We start from the raw sequence: 23,861 nt of genomic DNA on the forward strand, positions 1-23,861 counted from the left end.
ATTGCGCTGCGTCGGCCGGATTCTTCGTGTAGAATCGCCACGTCACGAAGAAGCCGTCCAGTGCTTTGATCCGCCGTAGGTCCTGGATTTTGACGGACCCACGATCGAAGTACAGGAGGTACAAGGTGTACGTACCTGTCACCGTTGTCCATTCCGAGAGCACCTTAACCTCTCGAGGCTTAACCTTGACGCCCGTCAGGTTTTCTTCCAGGTCGGAGATCGAGCGGTCCGGATATCCCTGAATAACGATCTTCACTGGGACCTTCTCTGCAGGGTCAAATGTAAAGAACTTGAAGTTTCGCAACTTCAACCATGTCGAAATTCACTTTGTTATGTGTAATCACTTGCGCTGACGTTTTACCTACTTTCAGACAATATTACAGGCCCTCAAGCAACTCGTCAACATCGTCTGCCAGCGTATCCAAAATAAAAATTTGAGTTGTTTTTTTCTTCTTTTCTTGCTTGCGCGAATGATCATAATCGTGTTCGTCGTCGACAACACTGCTGCTTTCACTGTCGGTGTTGTGTTGTTCTTCTCCACTCAGCATCTCAAATTCGTTTCAAATTTGGGTGAGACCTGCACCATCCTAAAGCGGTGCTTTCTCCATAGCCAATGGGTATCTCTTGAGATTTACCAAAATGTTCACAAACACCGTAATAAAAAAAATCCATATGTGCCCCCCTCCCTGCTTCTGTCAGAGCCTGGTCACACTACTGACGTAAATGAACTAGTAAAAATACCTGTAGTGATTGGCTCTGTTGTAGAAATATACCCATTATAATCTGGGTGCTGAAAAGACAGAATGCGTAACGTGATTTTCGAATGCTCCCCACTAATACATCTGCACTACACCTGTAAACATAAACAAAGTAGAAGGCTATGTTCAAGCTCAAGCGTGACATATTTTTTGCTGCGGAAATGACTTGTGACAGTTCTAAATTGAGGCCGCTTTGCGAACAACTATTCTGCACCCAGATTATAATCAAACACCTATCTCCGTCATATGGAGAGTTTGATGCTCGATTAATGCTCAAAAAATACTATTTAGGCTATAAACTTACCAGCAACAGCACCGCCTCGAGTAAGCACGCAAATGTATGTCACTTACTGGTCAAAAAGATCAAATTTAATGCACTTTTGATCATAATTTCTATTTTGCGAGACAATTTCTCATCATTTTGGTGGTACACACATCCACTCGCAAGATGAGAGCTCAACTGCTTAACGAAAGTCGCCATCAATATCTTTTCACAGTTGCAAAGTAACCGCCGACCTTACAAGTCGCATTATCAACGCCAGTCCGCAGTTTGTGTGCGCATCGCCGCTTTTTTTAAAATGTGCACCGTAGACAAAAACAGTGTGGTTCTGGATTTTTGTCAACTCCAAACCCAACCAGGCCCGAAGCTTGTAAAAAAATTCCTCGCAGACCTTCAAGTAAACCAAGAAAACTTGCGAGCATTGCAATTATGCAATAGAAGAAGAATAGCCGTGTTGCAGTTCGCCGACTCAGCAGTGGCCTCGTCCACCATCGACAAACCTCAGGTATATCAGGGTTGCAAAATCCCGATTTACCTGGACAACAACGCTACGGAAGTTCGTGTGCTTGACCTAACCCTAGGCATAAGCAATGACGACGTAGTAAAAGTGATGAGCAAATACGGCGAAATTTTGACCATCACCAATGACCGCTGGATTAACTTCTTCCCAGGAATCCCAAATGGAGTTCGGACCCTGCGGATGTTGCTGAAACAGCCAACGCCGAAATCAATCACTGTAAACAATGCTGCTGCAACAGTGACGATTATAGGCAAAAAATCGCTTTGCAAACTCAAAGCAAAGGATTCAACTAAAAAGGTGAACCAAAAAAGCAGTACACCACCGATTGAACCTGTGCCAAGTAGCAGCAGCAGCAGTAAAAGCAACAACAGTAAATCAGACCAACATCCAAAGCAAACGAGTCAAATTGACGAAGAAGACAACGATGGATTCGAGACCGTGCTTTCTAAGCACACTCGCAAAACCCGGAAGCGCTTACAAGCATATTTGGACACGGATGACGAATTGACAACAAAACGAAGAGAGATGGCTGAAGAAGAATCAACAGATGAAGAAGACGAAGATGTCATAAAAGCAAAATATTATAGGAATAAGTGTTATAAAATAACTGTTAAATCCCTGGAGGAAGAGGACGAAGATAAAATTGAATTTTCCGCTAAATGTTTGAAACATAGACAGAAATATTTAGAAAAAAGGCATGGTAACAATTATTGAAATATAGCCAGACAAGTGATTTAAAACTCTGTAACCTTTCCTCTTCCACTATCCACCTTGAAGAGATGAATGCACAATGGTGTAAAGTCTCTATAATATAACAAAAAAATTATATCTTTTCACTTGTGCTAAAGTTTCCAAAGCGCTTAAGATATAAAATTGCTTTCAACTACCGGCATCATATTCTTTTGCACATTAGTTAGTCACTCACTTGAAAAATTATCCCGAAACATGTAAATAATTAGCAAGCGTCATAAAAAACACACAAACAAACAAACGCGCCAAGTCTTTTGACGTTTGACTTTTGACGACCCATTCCAATCGAAGGCTGAAGAAAACCGAGCGAGAAGCGAAGGCAAATAAAGAACAAAGGGTGGCTATGGTGGCTACCAGCAGCGCCTGTTGGAGTGTGCCAGTGATGCCAGGAAACGTTCTCTATAAAGGCTACTTGTCGTGAGTGTTCGCTTAATATTTCATCACAATTGGCAGCACTATGCAGACCCAAAAGAGCGCTGGAAGAAAAAAGAACTAAGCTGGAAATATAAAAGAGGGCGTGGCCCAATGCATTCTCGTCTGATTAGAATACATTTGGGATTTTTTTAAGTGCTTGTAAAAGGAATAGAATAACTTTTAGTAAAAGTGAAAATAAACAGAAATGATCTCAAAAAGTTGCTCTTCTCGTTAGTGTACAGTAATCCCTCATAATCGGAACAGTTTACAGATCGGCCAATGTTCAAAAAATCATAGCAAATCAATGGTTGAACTTAATGATTCGCTTTTACCTTCATCTGAAAGCTTTTCTTGCGATCTTTCGAATGCTGTATCAAACAACTGCAAATTTTAAGTTTTATATCAAGTTTTTGAAGAAAAACTTTGACCCTTGAAATCCACAAATTCGGAACACTTTTTTCTTACGGATGTAAACAAACTTTGGATCTCTCCAGTGGAGTACATATTTGTAACAAAATAATGACTTTACTCATTGCAACCAGTGAAACTCAAGCTTAGTGATATTTTATCCATTGTCTGGTAACTTTTTTGTGAAAATATCAGTTAAATTCAGGTGTTCCACAAATGTGGGAGGCACAATAACATCCCACAATCATGGAACAGGCAATTTGGAGGCAGTGTTTTGCTGCTCGGAATAAAATCGTCTCGAAATTTAGTTTTTTGTTTTAAAAATACTACTTTTACTAATGAAATTGCAAGAAAATGTCCAAATAAAGGTCCTAAAAATAGCAGGGTCGAGAGCAAAGCTGCATTTGGCATGATATTGACAAATTATCACAAAGTGTTCCGAATATGTGGGATGACTGTACATGGTTTTAGTAAATTTCAAGGAACACTCCAGATTATCCAGCATCAAGCAGTATACGCACTTCGGAAGGAACCGGTCAAGAAAAAAATCAAATGGGCAGCAGCGGCAGCGCAAGCAAGTCAGAGAGGGTGAAGAAAAGCCCCAAGAAATCGCTCCCTCTCCTTTGTTCTGCTGTTCGTAAAGCTGTTTCTTGACCCCTTTCCTTCCGATCTCCATACTAGCCTTCATACAAACACGACCGCTTGTTAGGCTTAAAATGGGTATATTTCCCCTAGTTTCTGCAGGTCATATTTTCGCCAGAATTTTCCAATTCCCTGAGGCGTATTTCGCAACCGCGGTGAGAATTGATTTGCTGACTCCTGAACCCTTTAGTTCGCCCCTTTGTCGAACTTATCCAATGTTGAGGCAGATCTTCATTAACTTTGACCTTCCGGCAATTCCATGCTTGATGACTCAATGTGACTCGTTCCTCCCTTTTTCAGGTTTCAACGCGCCCCTCTACCGACGCCACGACGAGCACGCCATCTTCGGCACCCTCAACATCAACGCGTCCGTTCACTACTGGCTGTCGCAGGGCCTGGCCAAAAACAAACTCGTCATCGGTCTACCCACCTACGGGCACACCTTCCAGCTGGTGTCCCCGTTCAACACCCGGATTGGTGCTCCCGCCTCCAGCTATGGCCGCGTCGGGATGATCGGGTTCGCGTCCTACTCGGAGATTTGCTGGTTCCGGCGGCACAACATCTACGTGCACCAGGTGTACGACGTGGAGGCGTGTTCGCCGTATCTGTACGCCGGGACGGAGTGGATTTCGTACGAGGACGAGCGCAGCCTGGAGTGCAAGGCGAACTACATCAAGGAGAACGGGTTCGGCGGGGCGATGATCTTTTCGCTCAACACGGACGACTTTGGCGAGTACTGTGCGGACAATCTGCTGCTGGAGGAGGAGGAGGAGGGGGATGGACAGAGGAAAAGTCAACAAGGGCAGAACAACTTCCCGCTGTTGAGGAAGATTCATTCCGTGCTGGCGCCGAACCAGCAGCAGGAGCAGAATTAAGACTAACGATTTAGTCAACACTCTGAAGAGGCAATGTAAGTAAAGGTATGAGTAGTTGTGGTCACACGGAAGTTTCTTCTGAGTTGTAAATATTTTGATATCGAGCAATTCCAGCTCAAATCAGGAATTTTTCTGGTACTTTTATACCCGACCCTCTCCGATTTGATTGAAACTTTGTAGACATGTTATCCTAGGCCTATAAAAGCCATTTTTGTGTATATGGAGCCAATTTTAAGAACATTTAAGAAGGGCGTAAGTTATTTAAAAAATATTTTTGTATTTTGAAATTTAAAAATTACTGTTGCATCGTATCAAAAAGTGGTCAAAGACAAACTTATAGAAAATTGGACGGGCTTAAAAAAAATACACTGAAATAAAAGTACACGCCACTTCTATGAGATTTTTCGATTTTTATGTTTAAAAGTTAAATTTAAGGAGATATCACGATTTTTTTTTTTCGTTCAAAATTTATGAGGAAATAGGCGAACATGTGACAAAAAGACTGACGAAAAATGCAGGATGGTATGTCCCTCCTAAAAAAATACAAAAATCATTTACTAAAACTGTTTTTTTGAAAAGTCAAAATGTTTCAGAACCGATAGTGGAAATCGATTCGTCAGACAATTTTACATAATAGTCTCTGTATTTACCATTGTCCTACGTCCAATCCTTGGGAAGATACAGTGGTTTTAAAAATTAAAATGTCGAAAAAAAGGTTTTATGATGGTTTTTGGCAATTTCTATATGACAGACTTGATTTTTCAGTCTCGTAAATATTTTTACCGGAAAGCTCGTCCAATTTCCCATAAGTTTGCCTTTGACAGCTTTTCAATTGGATGTATGGGCAAACAGATATAAGCTTAAATACATTGCTCATAACTGAAAATAGAATATTATTTTCAGTGTGGTAGAAACCTGAATAGTAAATTAGCTTACCCAAATATTAAAACGAGTCAAATTAAAAAGCTGTTATAGGCAAACTTATGGGAAATTGGACGAGCTTTCCGGTAAAAATATTTACGAGACTGAAAAATCAAGTCTGTCATATAGATATTGCCAAAAACCACCAAAAAACCTATTTTTTCGACATTTTAATTTTTAAAACCGCTGTAACTTCCCAAGGATTGGACGTAGGACAATGGTAAATATGGAAATTGTCTGGCGAATCGATTCCCACTATCGATTTTGAAAAATTTCGACCGTTATACCACTTTTCAAAAAAACAGTTTCAGTAAATGATTTTTGTATTTTTTAGGAGAGTCATATCATCCTGCATTTTTCGTCAGTCTTTTTGTAACATCTTAGCCTTTTTCCTCAAAAATTTTGATCGAAAAAAATCGTGACATCACCTTAAAATTTGACTTTTAAACTAAAAAATCATAAAATCTCATAGAAGTGGCGAGTATTTTTATTTCAGTGTTTTTTTTAGAAAGTCCAATTTCCTACAAGTTTGTCTTTGACCGCTTTTTGATGCGATGCAACGGCTTCAAGATACAGTAATTTTTAAATTGCAAAATACAAAAATATTAAAATAATTTACGCCCTTCTCAAAAGTTATTTTCGAGTACAATTAGCTCCATATGCACAAAAATGGCTTATATAGGCCTAGGATAACATGTCTACAAAAGTACTAGAAAAACTCCTGATTTGAGCTGGAATTGCTCTGTCATGAAAACATTAGAGAATTCTTCCACCTTCGTTTGCCTTCACCACAACAAACTGATTTTGACAGATCGATGCATCTGTGCTCTTTTATGCTAACTAGAAAGGAATCCCAGCAAGCAAGAGTCACATAGGCCAAAGTATGCTGTATTTGGGATAATTTTGTTATTTTTGAGGATAAAATCGATATTTCATAAGGAAGTGGAACATTTTTTTTATGATTTGAATACGCTTAAATAAAATTTCGTATGACCACTACTACAACCGAACCTGTCTGTGTGTGGGGGCATCTGCGAATTCGAGCAATCCGGTTACAATAACAAGAAAAATACGACTTATACTGTGTAAGAGATAAAGTTTAGTAGAAGCATATGAAATTATTTATAAAACAAATACGGAAAGGTGTCTGTGTGCGGGGGCAGGAAAAACTATGCTTCGAATCTGTATTAAAAAACTACGGAAAACCAAGTTATTAATTTGTAGGTAGCAGGTAAGATTGACGAACCCAAGATCGATTGATATTATTGTAGATGTGAGTTGTAGAAAGTAAAATGAGGGAAGTGAACGAAAAAATAATAAATTCGTCATGTTATCTAGTCAACTCGTCGCATGATTTTGGTTCGATTTCTTAGAGTTAGGAGCTCTAAATTGTTTTCAGTGCGGTTTCATTTCAAAGAATTGTCTTCCATCAATTAAAGTTATAGTTTTGTTCATGTTTTGCTACGTGTTTTTGGTTTATATCATCAATATGTTTTCGTCAAGAGTGCTTCACTTATTACAACTATCACAGGCTTGTTTAACTAAATTTTCTATGATGTCAGATAACATGCTAACCAAACAAACAACAACAAAATTTGCACCTTGGTGCAGCGCCTTATAGCTAGCTTTCGTCGTGAGTAGTGGATCGAGTCGAGCGTAGAAACGGATTTCAACACTGTTTGTAATATGCAAAATTATAAATATATAATTTTTATACGAACAATTTTATAGTGCTTAAAAACACACAAATACACTCACACTAACACACACACGCCTAGCTGTTAGTTGTCCTCTAGAGATGCGATATTTTTCGTTAGACACGTGCGCACAACCCGACAAAAACTAACAATAATCAAGCAAAAGATCCCCTCCAACAACTAAGTAAACTACCGCAACCGAATCCACAGATAACCCTAGTGCCAAAATATTAAAAGAAGAAAATAAATAAAATAACCTATGAAACAAACAAAACTAATCAATTAAAACTACCAAAACCAGAGAAAAACACCAGCAACACTTGAGAGTAGAAACCCCTTGAATAAAGTAAAACTTTACTCACCCTAAACACACAAACACACACACGAACACTAACACTGGTTAAGATAAATTGTAACATTCCACAGAAAAAAAAATTGTTCTGTTTGCAACCACATTGGAACTCGAAATGGTGTTTAATAAAAACTGCTAAAATTTTAAGTTTAAACTATCGCTGTAAGTATTTTATACCAGAGATAATGTTTCCTGTACGAGTAGCGAGAGGGCAGCAAACGCTAGTAAAAGACGTGATGAATCGTGAAAAACAAAATGGCAGTGTTCAAGGTGGTGATTGTAGAAAAGCATACGAATAAACAAAAGCGGATTTTAAACAAGGAAACTGTGTAAATCGCGGAGGAAATAAATATTATTATTCATTTATATTTAAACTATGTTAGCAAAGAGTGTTTTATTTACCGTTGAAAATATCTCTAACTATAAAAAAAATTAATTTGAAGACATTTGGTTGTACAGTCGACTCTCTGGCTGTCGATCTTCTCGATATCAATATTGCTCCATCTATCGATGAATTCTTCAGTCCCTTCAAACTGCATACTTCGATTGGCTTTATTCCTCGATATTTTCTCTTGCTTGAAGGATCTCTACCTCGACGGTCCCTTGGATTCTGTTTGCTTTAAAAATCTCTTCCGGTTGTCAATATTGTCACTTTCTCATGGCTTGCATAGACATTTTTCTTTGCAAAACGAAGCTTTGAGGGGTGTTTGACATTAGTTTGTTTTTGTTTGTTGGACGTTGCCATGAATCTCTCCCATAGCTGGGTACCAAGAAAAACATATTTTCAATCGAGTCTTCATTTTGCATCATTCTGTAAACTAATGATTCTCTTCCTCGACGGTCCCTTGAAAATTGACAACCAGAGAGTCGACTGTATCATAGCCGGGATAGAGCTATTTGAAGTTATCAGTTTCAAAAAACGTTAGCCTCGATATCTTAATACTGCTTTGACCAAATTGGTTAAGACTAGTCATTTCACTTGATCCACCCACTTTAAAATAACCAAATTCATTTTTATAACGCGAAGACTTTTGGTTTAAGAAAATCTGCCCTTGGTTTGTGAGGGAAAATAAAAAGTTGAGTTTTTGAAAAGATATAAAAAAGTGCATAGATTATGGCGATAAAGCATAAATATAGAATAAAAGATCAGTTCTCTCAGATTTCGGACATTCGATTTTTTTTTGTATTTTTTAATCCGACTGAAACTTTTTTGGTGCCTTTGGTATGCCCAAAGAAGCCATGCATCATTAGTTTGTCCATATAATTTTCCATACAAATTAGGCAGCTGTCCGTACAAAAATGATGTACGAAAATTCAAAAATCTTTTGAAGGAATTTTTTGATCGATTTAGTGTCTTCGGCAAAGTTGTAGGTAGAGATATGGACTACACTGAAAAAAATGATACAAGGTAAAAAAATGGTGATTTTTTATTTAACTTTTAGTCACTAAAACTTGATTTGCAAAAAAAAAAACTATTTTTATTTCTTTTTTATTTTTTGATATGTTTTAGAGGACATAAAATGCCAACTTTTCAGAAATTTCTTTGACCGAGTTAAGAATTTTTGAATCAATACTGTTTTTTTTTCAAAAAATCGAAATGTTGGTCGCAAAAATTTTTCAACTTCATTTTTCGATGTAAAATCAAATTTGCAATAAAAAAATATGTACTTTTATGGTGCTTTTTGTTGCGTTGGGTTCGTATAAGCCCAAGAAAGGTTCTTACGCTAACAAATTGACACTTTGGCCACTCTGAAACCGATTCCGGAGCATCGGCAAATTGTATGGGAAACGCTGCGTAAAATCAAATTTTGATCACAGGAGGCTGAATTAGCAAACAAGCAAGAAACGTCAGGAAACAAAAAAGGGCAGGACGAAGTTTGCCGAGTAAGGCTTGTATTGTATAAAATTGGACCCTAAATGCTACCATGAGGGACACCAGCACGTACAGGTAGTTGTTTAGATTTGCTGTTCTGATAACTGTGTGGGTGCGTACTGTGCTAGTTGATTATGTGCCCCTTCACAATGTTACGCTCGCATCCGCGAGCTGTCAAAGCAGCGAGCAGTGCCTGTCTCTTTCATCGGACAGCCGTCATCGGGTCGAGTTCATCGTCGTGGCTGCGAGGACGTCGGCAAGAAAGCAGCGTCCCCACAATAACATACCTGCAGAGTACGATCCGTTTTAAAATGCAGTTTAAACTACAGTCGACTCTCTGGTTGTCAATATCTAAGGGACCGTCGAGGAAGAGAATCATCAGTTTACAGAACGATGCAAAATGAAGACTCGATTGAAAATATGTTTTTCTTGGTACCCAGCTATGGGAGAGAATCATGGCAATGTCCAGCAAACAAAAACAAACTAATGTCAAACACCCTTCAAAGCTTCGTTTTGCAAAGAAAAATGTCTTTGCAAGCCATGAGATAGTGGCAATATTGACAACCGGAAGAGATTTTTAAAGCAAACAGAATCCAAGGGACCGTCGAGGAAGAGATCCTTCAAGCAAGAGAAAATATCGAGGAATAAAGCCAATCGAAGTATGCAGTTTGAAGGGACTGAAGAATTCATCGATAGATGGAGCAATATTAATATCGAGAAGATCGACAGCCAGAGAGTCGACTGTAGTTCACTGCCCATGTTCGCATAAATGTCCCATTTGCAAAAACAGCAAGCTTGTCAGTTTTCACGAAAAAACTTGATTTCCTCCTGCTTTATAGATCAAAGTACTGGATGTTGCAGGCTTTTCTGTTGACAAAAACTTTTAAAAATATTTTTGACAGCCCTTTATTTCATGCAGATCCGTATTAAAAACGCCATCTGAAGAAAATTCTTGTTCATCAATATTCTGAAATTCTATTGAAATTTGATCTTCAATAGGACTCAAAACACTTAAGTTGCAATTTTGAGCACTCTCAAACTGCTGAGCAAGTTTATGAGCTTTCTCCTCAAATTACATTTCCAAAACCATTGGCAAAGTCAGATAAACCAACTTCCAACCCTTAAACATTCTTAAATTTTGAGATTTTTTTTTGCAGTGCCAAAGTTGTCCAGATTGCAAAATTAAGTGGAAAATGGATTTTCTGAAAAAAAAAATGCTGCATTTTTGGAGCTGATGCAAACGGGAAAGGGCAACTTTTAAGTTGGTAAAGTTAATTTCCACTTTATTTTACGCTCTGGACCACTGTGCAATGCTTTTTTTAAAAATTGGTTGAAAATTAGATTTTTGACGAATTTTTAGATCGATGCGATCATATTGAAAATAAGATGTCTATCCTTTGTCATTATTCCGCAGGCATCCTGGGAGTAGGGGTTTCCAAGCAAATAAACACACACGGGAACCAAACTCTTCAACAATGATCAGGAGATCAGGAAAATGGCCATGGAAAATTATGCCTAGGGTTTCTTTTCGTTCCAATAAAACAGTTACACAAACAAATATTATAAAAAAGGTGTTCCATATTTATTATTTTTTTCTTCTCGCGCGCATTGTCGTACCCTTTTCTCCTCAAATCCCCAACTCGGAGGCTTTCACTCTGCTTCACATCGCATTACTGTACAAAACTGCTCCTGTTCTCGTTTCCCCCCTCTCTTTTAACATCAATTCGCGAGCGCTCCACTTAGGTATAACTTCTGATCATTTTTATTATTCAACATTCACGTTATTATTAGTTATTGTTCGCGCGCCCGCCTTCAACCGTGGCATCGTGGAATATTTGCTTCTTAAATGCTTAAATACTCTGATTCTTTATTTATTTTGTTTTGTTTCTCTTTACACAAGTTAATTTTTTCGTTTTGTGTTATTTCGAAATGAACGATTTTATGCGTTTTCTTAAATAGCGTTTCATGATTGTTTTATCTCTCTTCATGTACAAGTTTGGAAGTGTTTGAGTGTGTCAAAGTTAGTTGGTTAAACGAAATTTCCTAGTAAATCCCTCAAGTAGGAACTTACGTGGTTAGAAGGTAAAATTATCAGTACTTATCAGATCGTGTAATTATTCGTAATGGCATTTTGCGTCGAACGGAATTTTTAATCTTTAAAATCAGTGAGTTTTAACAGAAATCACACTCCTGTAATGCGACTCGTCGTAACTTAAAAGTATTTCAGTTTTTTTTTTCGTACGAAAATAGAGTTTTTGTCTCAGCTCGATCATGCTCTCGTTTCGCTTCCGCTTCCGTTCATTCCATCCCTTTCGTCCCACGCCTACTCCTGTTTCCCTTTTCTCTTAGAAGAATATACTATTAACATCGATTTTAGGATACACGATATCACCGCTTTTGCTTGTCACCGCCGTCACCGTCGCCGTCTTCGGTCCGACCTCCACGCCGGCCACCACTTCCGGAACCACAACGCTGCCGCCACCAGGAGTGTACTGTGGCGGCGCCCCCGGAAACTGTGGCCACGTAAAGGCCGGATCGTAGTACGACGCCGACGGGACGGGCTTTTTGCGCTTCTTGCTGGAACGCTTTCGACTGCCGCCGGAACCGCCGGTTCCGGGGTTTGTGGTGGTGGTGGCGCCCACCTGGGCCGCTGCGGTGACTGGCCGCCGCACTAATCAAAGAACGCGCCCGCAGCGGCCACTTTGTTCCCCACCACTCCCACTACTGCTCGCGGAACAGTCCAGCGTTCCCGCCAGTTCCGGCACGTTTCGCCACATCAGCGTGAACTTGTCCGCGCTCGGAATGTCATTGTCGGCGAGGATCTTGCTGAAGCGCAGCGGTGCCCCACCCTCCGGCACGACGGCACAGTGCCGCTGGAGGAAGGCCAGCGCAAACAGCTGCTGCTCGTCGTACCGCTGGAGGCCGGGCTGGCGCCGGAAGTGGCGCAGGCCGAGGCTGGCGTAGGTGGACTTTTCCGGAATGTCCGCCACTGGGAGGCGCTCGTTGCGGGCGATCTTCTCGAGCAGCGACTGGAAGGACTGGGCGAGCATCGAGGTGGAGGCCAATTCCAGGTAGGAGTGCAGTTTGGTGGCGTTCGAGATGTGGGCCGTGTTGAGGTAGATCGACTGGAGTTTTCTGAAAAGAGACAACATTTTAAGTTATTTTAAGAGGCAGTTATTTGTTTCTAGATTTAGCTCTTTTTGTTCTATAGGTCGTATCGAGGTGCCCCTATTTGGATGAAACTTTCAGCGGCGTTTGTTTGTCTATGAGCAATTCTCTCAGATTTCGGTCATTCATTTTTTTTTGATTTTTTAATCCGGCTGAAACTTTTTTGGTGCTTTTGGTATGCCCAAAGAAGCCATTTTGCATCATTAGTTTGTCCATATAATTTTCCATACAATTTGCAGGCCAAGGATTGATACCTAAGAGCATGCAATGGCACTGACCTTGTTGCGTGCTCTTCGGTTGACGTCCACGTAAGGAACATCCTGGAAGGAGCGTAACTAACTACATCCGTAGTTCTGTTAGATCATCCGAATTAACTTGATCAGAACAGTATAGCTCTTGTTCCTTGCAAGTGTCCTATTTTCTTACCTCCACGTTGGCTTGGTTTTTCATGATGACCTAGCTGGTGGCCTGTGGAAACGGATCGTAAACCTTTGACCACCGCGGGTCAGAGTCAAGACGGCTAAAAGAAAGAGGCGCGACAATGTGGGAAAGGAAAGTAATTTGTGATTGTAGACGGTATTGTTTTGATTCGCAGTATGTTGAGTCAACTGTACCTGAAACATCGCACAACGGGGTTTCTCTTCTTTTCATTCTCACTCTTCATTTTTCACTGATTCTTCTATTTAATATCCATCATTTTATTTTGATTTTACTAACTTTTGATTCTCTTATCTCTCAAAGCTTTTCCACTCTTTTTTTTACCAATTAATACTGCTGTGACAAACTTAGTTTTTTTTTCCTTAAAAATATTCTTTTCCTTAATGTACTAGTAATATCAAGTCTATTTATCATTTGCCTTATCTTTTTGCCTTCCTCACTTTACTGAGGAAAGGCTATAAAATCACTCGAAAAAACGAACTTTTTAGTTAGACCTCCTAGACCTACCTTCATTTGTACATATCGACTCAGAATCACCAGCTGAGCAAATGTCTGTGTGTTTGGCTGTATGTAGACATGTGTACCAAATCAATGTCACTGGAATATCTTGTCACAGGCTCAACCGATTTTGGCCGGAATGGTTTTAAACGATTGGTCTTCAAGTTCCCTAAGTTGCTATTTAAATTCATGCGGTTTTATCATGTATTTAAAAAGTTACGTCAAAAAAAATGTTTCATATTAAATTAAAATTTTGATAAAAAGGATGGTTTTTTCATGAAAGCCTCACATGTTATATATTTTTAGAAAGCATATGAGAAGACCTTTCTTGTGTATTAAGAATTTTCAAGATCTGACTTACCTATCTAAAATTACAAGCAGTTTAAAAAATGGTCTGAATTTACATAATCTCAAATGGTCCCGTCTGATCACCACGAACAAAGCCTTGTAGAGGGATGCCATTTTCCTGAAAGGCTTTTGGTAAACTTTAATAACATGCTTAGGACCAAAAATGGTAAAAAAACACCGCGACAAAAGAAATAGCAACATAAAAACACGACTCAACACTAGGAAAGATTTCAGGAGAAAACAATACAAGTAAAATTACAACTAGTATTGGAATTCAAATTAAAAATAAAACAGTATTTGCTTTAATGAAAGTTGATAGACACACTTTAAATGGTTAGGCGCTTATACTCACAAACCCTACGTAATGTACCACCCCCGGCCGAGTTAAAATACGTAACCGGAAAAGAAGGTGTGCATGCCTGGCACGAACACTCAAAGCGTGTTCTAGCGTGTTGCTCGTACTAACTCAGAGCAAGGGTGAGATGTAGGTGTAAGGGCAGTGCGTGTTCGTCGGTAACCTAGTGCATAAGATCGGAATTGCGAATTGCGCATAATTTTCCATACAAATTTGGCAGTTATCCATACAGAAATGATGTATGAAAATTCAAAAATCTGTACACGCAGAAAAATAAGGCATATTTGAATCAACAAAACGTTTTGTTGATTTGAAAATCATGATTTTTGTTGAATCAAAGCTAAATGTCAAAGCAGCTTTTTCAAAACAACAAAATACCTTTGTGGAATTGAGAAAATCAAGGTTTGTTTCAACGCAATTTTGTTGTTGGTTATGTTCAACAAAAATTTGGATGATTCTACAAAACATTTTTCTGCGTGTATATTTTAAAGGAATTGTTTGATCGATTTGGTGGCTTCGGCAAAGTTGTAGGTATGGAAAATGATACACGGTAAAAAATTGGTGGTTTTTAATTTAACTTTTTGTCACTAATACTTGATTTGCAAAAAAAAAAAAACTATTTGGTACTATATTGGTAGCAAATTTTTTTCAAATTAAAGCCATTTTCAGGTAACTTTTTTGAAAATAGTCGCAGTTTTTCATATTGTTTAAATTAGTGCATATGTTTGCCCACTTTTGAAAAAATAATTTGAAAAGCTGAGCAAATTCTCTGTATTTTTCTTTTTGAACTTTGTTGATACGATCTTTAGTTGCTGAGATATTGCCATGCAAAGGTTTAAAAACAACAAAATTGATGTTTTCTTAGTTTCACCCAAACAACTCACAATTTTTGCAATCTTAAAATATGAAACATTCGTGAAATTTTCCGATCTCTTCGAAAACAATATTTTCAAAATGTTCAAGACTAACATTTCAAAAGGGCCAAACATTCAATTTATTCAACTTTCAACAAACTGATCAAAAAAGTTCCTTGAAAAGATACAGATTTTTGAATTTTCTTGCATCATTTCGATAGCGGAATTTATCAAATTATAGAACGAAAGATCAAAACATTCTATTTGAAGGGACTGAAAAAGTTATTGACAGCTGGACTGCCGCTCTAATCTAGTCCGTCCCATATGTATTTTTGTCAAAATTGAGATAAACTTGACAAAAGTATTAATTTTACATGTACTTTTAGGCTATTGAATAAAAAAGTAGTGTTTGTTCTAAAAAATCCAAAATAAATATGACTTTCGTGCTGTCCCATATGCAAAATAAAGGCAAGTCAGTTCCTCATATCGAAATGTCTCGCAAATCGTTTAAATGGCTGCGAAATTATTTGAAATCTACAGAGTATGTTTTTAATAGAACGTATAACTTGAAAATATCATTTATTGTTCATTTCTGAAGAAATAGTTGAAGACTTAAAAACAAGATACTCCAAACCTTTAGTGACTTTTTTCTTTTGAAATGTACAACTACGGAAAGAAAATATAAAATACATATCGTTATTAACCATAAAAATTGTTATATTTTTTCTTGAATGAATAAGTTTGATCCTGGTTCTGGGAGAGACTCCACCAACGATAAGCGTAGTTTTTAAAATTATTTTCCAGAGCTTAGCAGTTGAGAATTTGCCTCTGTAATATATTTCCAATTTCCTGGTGTCGTTGCAGATCACATTTTTATATCCAGGAACTTTATTAAATACATTATTTAAAGCAAATAAATCTGAAATAAACATTTTTTTTATAATTATTTACTTAGAAAACTACCAAAACAAACCTGGAAATGACAGTTGAACCAGGTTGAAACTGTGTTGTAAATGTTCAAGCCTACCTTGATATCATAACTGACTTGCCTTTATTTATGGACAAATAAAGTCAAGTTGGTCTCTTGCTGTAAATTTCTCAAATTTACCTCCAAATTATCATTTTTTTTAATCAAATTTATGGTACTTGCGTTTTTAAGACTGATATTGAAATAACAGTATAAATAATTATATAGAAATATTTAGATTAGAACGGGAAAAATGGTGAAACTTTTTTTGGGTTTCTCACAGCGTTATCTCAGCACTCACTTTTTACATACGGGACGGACCAGATTAGAGCGGCAGTGGAGCAATATTGATATCGAGAAGATCGACAGCCAGAGAGCCGACTGTATTAGATGGTTGTGGACCTCTCCCGCGAGTACACGTCGAGCTTTTATTATTGTTTGTATCGTTTCTTTAATAAATAGTTTTAAATAAGGGAAATATACCCATTTTAAGCCTAATAAGCGGTCGTGTTTGCATGATGCTGTATAATGTGGAGTGTTCCTTGAAATTACTAAAACCAAGTACACCAACGAGTAGAGCAACTTTTTGTGAAAATTTCTGTTTATTTTCACTTTTGTCAAAAGTTATGCTATTCCTTTTACAAGCATTTAAAAAAAAATCCCAAATGCATTCTAATCAGTCGAGTGGATTGGGCCACGCCCATTTTCCTATTTTCAGCTTAGTTCTTTTTTTCTTCCAGCGCTCTTTTGAATCTGCCTAGTGCTGCCAAAATTCATGAAATTTTAAGCGAACACTCACGAAAAGTAGCATTTGTTGAGAAAATTTCCTGGCATCACTGGCTCACTCCAAAAAGGCGCTGCTGGTGGTGCCCTTTATTTGCCTTCGCTTCTCGCTCGGTTTTCTTCAACCTTCGATTGGAATGGGTCGTCAAAGGTCAAAAGACTTGGCGCGTTTGTTTTTTTATGGCACTTGCAAATTATTTACATGTTTCGGGATTATTTTTCAAGCGAGTGACTAACTAATGCGCAAAAGAACATGATGCCGATAGTTGATTGTTATATTGACCAAATATCCATGTATTAGGAGGGCCGAGGTACCCCAATGGAATCCGGAATATCTCCGGTAAAAGTGGACCATGTTTTTCCCCCATCTGACAGTTAAAAATATAGACCAATCTGGATCTTTTGCAACCGGAAGCATCCATATTGGTAAATTCTACCAAAAGTTATGAATTTTTTAAGAAAAAAAATAGGGGTCAAATGTAACTTTAGCTGATCTGTCAATAACAGAGTAGCAGCTCATTGGCAGTCAACCATGCTCATGCTCAGAGCATTCCATATCTGCAATTCACTTTACTCACTTGGTCATACACTTCTGCGCTTCCTCGTCGAACACGTTCTCGCGGATGTGCCGCGGCTGCCGGCTTGCTTCTACGTTTCCGAACTGCTCTGCCAGCGTGTTGACGGCGTCGTGAATCACCAGCGAAATATCCGCCCCTAGCCGGGCAAAGTTGAGCGATCTAAAAATTCAAGATATTTGGTAAATTGCAGAAAAGATCCTGGACGGGTTGATTAACTTACAGTGGATACTTGTAATGGAAGTACGGCTCCCTGGTTTTCTCCTTCGCGATGATGACCATGTTAAGACCGACGGAGTACTTCAAGTTCGCGACTGGAGTTCGTCGCGATCCGAACGTGCTCGGCGGGAACAACTCGGCAGCGATTCTGGAAAGAAGTTACAGCATTAGTATTGCAGTTTGAAGGTTGATCTGCGTGGCTTACCTCTCATTTTCCGTCCCGTTGTCCATCATCCGGTCCATGCGCTTCTTCACAAACTCCCAGTGCGTCACGACGTTGTCCACAAACAGCAGCTCGTCCAACACGACATCGTTGTAGAACTCGTTGACCGTTCGCTCGCTCTTCAGCAACTCCTCCGGAATCCCAATCTGAACCCGCATCATGGACAGCTTGTCCGCGATGTACTTCGTCAGCTGTTGATTCACCCAATTGGCGTTGTTCAGCGCTCCCTTGTACTCGTCCCGGATGTGGTAGAACATCAACCGCACCATCTCTTCGTCGTACGCCGTCACCTCCTGAACCTGCCGCGAACTATGGTACGGATCCATTGAATCCATCCCGACGGCACGACGATCCTCGCCACCACCACCACCGCCATAATCCTGCTGCTCTCGATCGTGCACGACCAGCTTCGGGTTCTCCCGCAGCGCTTCCAACCCGTACGGCATCCACTGCTGGACGACCTTGGTGCAAAAGTGCCAAATCGGTTGCTTGTGCTCCACCCCGTACAGCACCTTCTCGAACTCGAGCAGCGACTGGCGGAAGTTGTGCGACATGTACGGGACAAAGTGCCGGATCACGGACCACATGACAAAGTTGTTCAGGATCTCCTTGTCGGTGGTGGTGATGATCTGGGAGATCATTTTGAGCGCGATCGGGCTGCTCACCAGGACCTGGGTGTTTTCGGTGATCTTGCGCCGGAACATGGCCTGGGCGGTCTGGAGGATGGGGAGCTGCGCGGAGGGAAAGAGAGAATTGGGATGTAAGACGATATTTAGAAAGTATTTTTACAGTTTTCTCAGAAAATGGAATATAAATGTATCAGCACTAAAAATCTACATTTTCTGATTAGAGCGTTCAATTTCCCGGGGTTACAAAATTCCGAGAAACGGGAAATTTTTCCACACATTTCCCGGGAAATCCCGAGAATTCCCGGGAAATTTGAAATTTATCAAAATTTGTTCTGATCCTAGTTGTGATTAATATTTTGCAACAAAATTGTATAGCATAGCAAGAGAGCGGCCGTGGCTGGCTGGTTACGGTGTTCGCTTTGTAAGCGAATGGTTCTGGGTTCGATTCCCATCTGCTCCCAACGAAAAAGTTAAGAGCACATAAATTTGAAATGATGAATATGGACGAAAAATCAACGTCGCACGAGGCGGGGTTCGATCCTCCGTCCTTTGGATTGGTAAGCAAAAATGCTAACCACTAGGCCATGACGACTTGGTGAACGTGGACTGGAATTAGGAATACTGTTACAGAGAGCGAGTTGTGGCGCTATAACCACGGCAAATAGTGTCCAGGGCATTCGTGGAAATACAATAGGGGGATGGCGTCGCTATTTTTAGACCACGTTTTCCACTTTTTCTCATCAAAACCGACTACTTTATCGACTTCATTTTGCTGGGCGAGATAGGACGCCGTCTATTTTTAGACGATGACTCAGCACTTTTCCACTCTTGCGCTTAAAAAAACCAGATGGCAGCACGATGTAACGCCACGTCCCTATGTCCCATCCCAGAGGGGGTCCCGGAGTACCAAACCTTCTTAGCATGGTGCTCCCAACGAATACAACCAAATCTCGGAGCGTATGGTGTTGTGCCCCCACGCTTCTTCCTTCCCCTCCCCAGTGCTCAAACTCAACCCAATTACGAGTCATCTCGATACGGCTTTACGCAGTAGGCCTGGCCGTTTTAACGCTTCTAATGTTTCAATGCATTTCAATGCAATGGCGCACTACAAATGTTAATAAATGACAAGAAGAGTGCTAGGCGTCATCTAACCTAAGGCACTCTCCAGGATCCCTTCGAAAGATTGGCTGCGCTAGGATCTGATTAGATTAGATTAGATTAGACAAAATTGTATAGAATAGCAATGTTAAATAGTCAAAACAAGTTTAAGGATCATTGAATGCTTGCTAAAAAAAAAAAATACAACATAAAGAAAATATATATTTTTTTTAAATTAAGCATCTTTTGAGTTGTTCAAATGATCAAAAATTAAAATTAGTATTTTTTTTCGTTAAGAAGTAGGTGTTATTTTTGACTTCCTCATGTTACTGAGGAATGGCTATAAAATCACTCGAAAAACGAAATTTTTTGACCTCCTAGACCCACCTTCATGTATACATATCGACTCAGAATCAAATTCGGAGCAAATGTCTGTCTGGGATGCTGATAAAAAAAATTGCACTGGATTATCTCGGCACTGGCTGAACCGATTTGGACCGTTTTGGTCTCATTCGTTCCGTCTTGGGGTCCCATAAGTCTCTATTGAAAATTATAAAGTTTAGTAAAGTACTTCAAAAGTTATGCTAAAAAAACAATTTTATCAGTCAGATTGTAAAAAGGGTGGTTTTTGTAAGACTTAAGTGTTATTTATGAACTTTTTAGAGGCCGGATCTCATATATTTCGATCAAAACGTTGTCCGGTTGTATCATGCGATCTGTTGTTGGATAGGTGATCCAACGAGTTCAAAAGATTGAAAATCTGACAACCCAATCAAAAGTTTGTATCTATTTTGGATAGCATTACCCTCTAAATGTGAGGAAGGCACCAACCACCTAAGGGTGGATTAAGTAACGTTTTTAATAACAGTGTTTGGACAACATTACAACCCATAGTTTTAAAATATTTGTAGCGAGTTTTTGGAATATGTTTGTTTTTTTTCGGCCACCTTTTATATGGAACGAAGTAGTTTTTTAATGATTCAGCCTCATAAATGACTTCAGTTTAAAAAAATCAAAAAAAGCTTTTTGCAAAACAAATGCTGAAAAGTTTTACTTTTCAGCACTGAAATGGATGCTGAAAAGTTGAACTTTTCAGCACTAGTTTTGAAAAGTAATACTTTTCAACATTTTTTTGATTTAAACGATTTATTGGCAAAATACATGAAAATTTGACATAAAATTTCACTCAGTGTGTGTTTTTTGGAATTGCAAAAAATGTTGTGTGGAACTCGTTGCAAAACTTGATTTTTTCAGCACTCTTCGTATTTATCCAACTCGGTGAACCTCGTTGGATAAATGTACGACTCGTGCTGAAAATCCTCTTTTGCAACTTGTTGCATAAACTACTATTTTAGTAGTTTCATATTTAAATAAGTTACATAATTTATGATGTAACACCTTTGCACGTCAATAAACATTTGATTTTAAATGCAATTTGATGTAAATGTTTCATCAAATTGTACGTAAAAACATGATTTTACGTGTGTTTTGAAATGTGTTTTTATTCGATTCTGTTATTTTTAGTAGATAAAAGTAGGCTGTTTCGTCACGCGAGAATGACAGGAAAAGTAGGAAGTTTCAAGACGGAATTGCAAAAAGCTTTTTTTTTAATTTTTTTAAACCGAAGTCATTTATGAGGCTGAATCATTTTGAAAAGCTGAACTTTTCAGCACTTGTTTCGAAAACTAACACTTTTCAACATTTTTTTGATTTAAACGATTTATTGACAAAATACATGAAAATTTGACATAAAAATTTCATGTACGACTCGTGCTGAGAAAATCATCTTTTTGCAACTTGTTGCATAAACTACTATTTACACCTGCAAAGTTGTTTTGCAAACATTGGTTTCCATAGTAACTAAGTATTGACGAATATTTATTTTTTGCAAAAAAAAAGTTTTTGCGGTACTGTACATTGAGGTTTTGCAGCGCGACTGTGTTTCAAATGTAGGTGGCGCCAAAATGAGGTTACTTTCCAAAAATCGAATTCCTTTCTTCTGGATTGAAGAACAAAATCGCTAATTTCTTATGATTTCCGGCATCAATCTTAACGAAACTGGTTGCAAAAGACGAGAAAATGTTTTTGCTTTAAAATAATTAACATCAAATTTTGGGCGCGCAAAAATTGTGAACTTTTTCTTTAAAAACATGATTCGAACACGAAAAATGAGTTTCCGTATATATCAATGTTACAGATTTTCGAATATTTATCTTCCATTTTTGTATGAACAGCTGCCAAAATTGTATGGAGACTTATATGGGTGAACCAATTGCCTCACAAAATTTGAGTCAATTAAAAAATACTAAAAAAATGTCGAAATCGGCTCACTAGTTTTAGCATCAAAATCTCTTTTTTGCCTTTCTTACTAAACAAAGGTATAGGTTTTTTTAATGGCTGGGCATCATTTTCATGTTCGTAAATATGACGATTCAGCATGAATTTTAATCGGTAAAATCGCGAAAGTTGACAAGTTGAGCTTCGAATACTGGCGCAAGAATGCTGGCCTATATAGTTTATGGCCCGAGAAATACTCGTTTGTAGTAGCTTGTCTACCGATGTTTCCTAGAACATGTCAGATATCGTAGCTTTCGGTTTCTTTTGCTCTGTCCGTTTTTGCATAACTGTCCAATGTTTATGCAAAAACATTTGTGACATAGGACATTCATCCGGCTACAAACAATTTGTTTCGTGTTCCTAAAATCGCCTTTAAGTAGGCTTCTTTTTGTCGTGCTTTCGTAAGTTTATTTAACAGAGTTCATTGGATTCCAATAGGAGCTTTCTAAGCTTTTCATCGTTTATATCGTTTTCAAAGTTTTCAATGGTCGCGACGCCAATGGCTACACAGAAAAAAAAATCATGGTGGCGCTTTGTGTTATTATGTGTGTGGTAGATGTTTGCGGACGTGCACTCAGAACACAGAACAGTGAGAACTAGCGAAAATGCCTCACTTTCTTCTGACACAAGTCGCCATATTGAAATTGCTCTAAGATTCATACCAGTGACCTAAGGTATCGCGATTGAGTGAATAGTGGTGTGGTTTTGAAAATATCTATCTCTGACTCTTTCACTTTCGTAGATGCTGAATGGCAAGGTTCCCTGCACTTAGCGGCACACGCGGTAAACTTGTTCCTCGGTTTTGCTTTGCGTTGTTCGGTTTTTGGGCTCGTACCAAAACTAGAAAACCAAAACCGCGGTGTGCGTCGTCACTGGCGCATGGGAAGCTTGCTATGCTTGCGTTTGTCATAAACGCTTGTTTGATTAAGAATGTGTACGATTAAAAATATTCTTTTGGTGAAAACTGCGTTTTCAATTTCTTTTGGAAAACACATCATTAATAATACCTTGCATTCATCATAAGATTTTTTGTATCATCATCATCATTTTGTGCTGACGTTATAAATAAACAAAGTCGATATAACATCGAATTGAAAGAAGTTATATTCTTTAGTAAGAAAGGCTCTATCTTACCCATGGTGGGATTAAATCGGGTTTTTGTTGGCCAGTGTTATTATTGCTAAAAATTAACTCAATAAAAATAACTATTTTTGTCCCAAACTCACCGACGGCGCCTCATCGGCCAGCTGCTGCATCGTCCGGATCTGCGGCTGGGACGCATTCCCCTGGGCCGCCTCCCGCAGCACTCCCATCACGTCCAGCGCGATCCGCCGCTCGTAGTTGAAGATCATCTTGGCGTACTCCTGGCTCTTGGTCGTGGACGACGCCACCATGTGGGCCAGAATGTCCCGCAGGTAGGTGTGGTACGCCGCGATGACCGGATCCTTTTCCCCGAGGGTGTAAAACTCCTTGCTGGGCAGTCCCAGATCGCCCTCGCTGACGGTGATGATCACGTCGTACGGCGGCGCGTTCCGGGTTTCGATGCCCAGCTTGTAGAACGGGGCCGCTCCGTACTTGGGCTGGACCTTTTGCAGGTTCTCGCGCAGGTCCCAGTGGGGATTGTTGGAGCCGAGCAGCATCCGCCAGCCACCTGTGCGAAGAAGAAGAAGCGTTGAAGAAGATACATTAGAAGAGGAAGGTTGAATATTTTTGGTTTTTTTGTGGTTCGCGGGGACAGTAAATTATCGCCACCGTGGAACCGGTTTCGCGCATTAGTGGTTGATTTTTGGGCAAAAAAAAGACGAGCATAAATTTCCTTCGAATGTGTTATGTTTGGGCGTTTCGCATAAATTTAACCCCGAAGAAGTCGACTGGTTAA

At 39.1% G+C, this 23,861-nt stretch overlaps 2 protein-coding genes across 2 annotated transcripts in view; one reads left to right on the forward strand and one right to left on the reverse strand.

Annotated features, from left to right (window-relative positions):
- The window catches only part of LOC6051732 (chitinase-3-like protein 2), a 28,259-nt gene extending 23,496 nt beyond the window's left edge, over positions 1–4,763 (forward strand). Inside the window, exon 4 of the mRNA XM_038267033.1 lies at positions 4,073–4,763. Coding sequence (XP_038122961.1) covers positions 4,073–4,647 — 575 coding nt within the window. The 3' untranslated portion in view covers positions 4,648–4,763. The remainder of the gene's footprint in view (positions 1–4,072) is intronic.
- Positions 4,764–11,048: 6,285 nt separating this feature from the next.
- The window catches only part of LOC6051733 (protein gone early), a 156,353-nt gene continuing 143,540 nt past the window's right edge, over positions 11,049–23,861 (reverse strand). Inside the window, exons 3-7 of the mRNA XM_038265506.1 lie at positions 23,209–23,633; positions 17,901–18,649; positions 17,700–17,843; positions 17,480–17,638; positions 11,049–12,625 (exon numbers count right to left, since the gene is read on the reverse strand). Coding sequence (XP_038121434.1) covers positions 12,166–12,625; positions 17,480–17,638; positions 17,700–17,843; positions 17,901–18,649; positions 23,209–23,633 — 1,937 coding nt within the window. The 3' untranslated portion in view covers positions 11,049–12,165. The remainder of the gene's footprint in view (positions 12,626–17,479; positions 17,639–17,699; positions 17,844–17,900; positions 18,650–23,208; positions 23,634–23,861) is intronic.

This window comes from Culex quinquefasciatus, chromosome 1, assembly GCF_015732765.1.
Source record: "Culex quinquefasciatus strain JHB chromosome 1, VPISU_Cqui_1.0_pri_paternal, whole genome shotgun sequence".
NCBI lineage: Eukaryota > Metazoa > Arthropoda > Insecta > Diptera > Culicidae > Culex > Culex quinquefasciatus.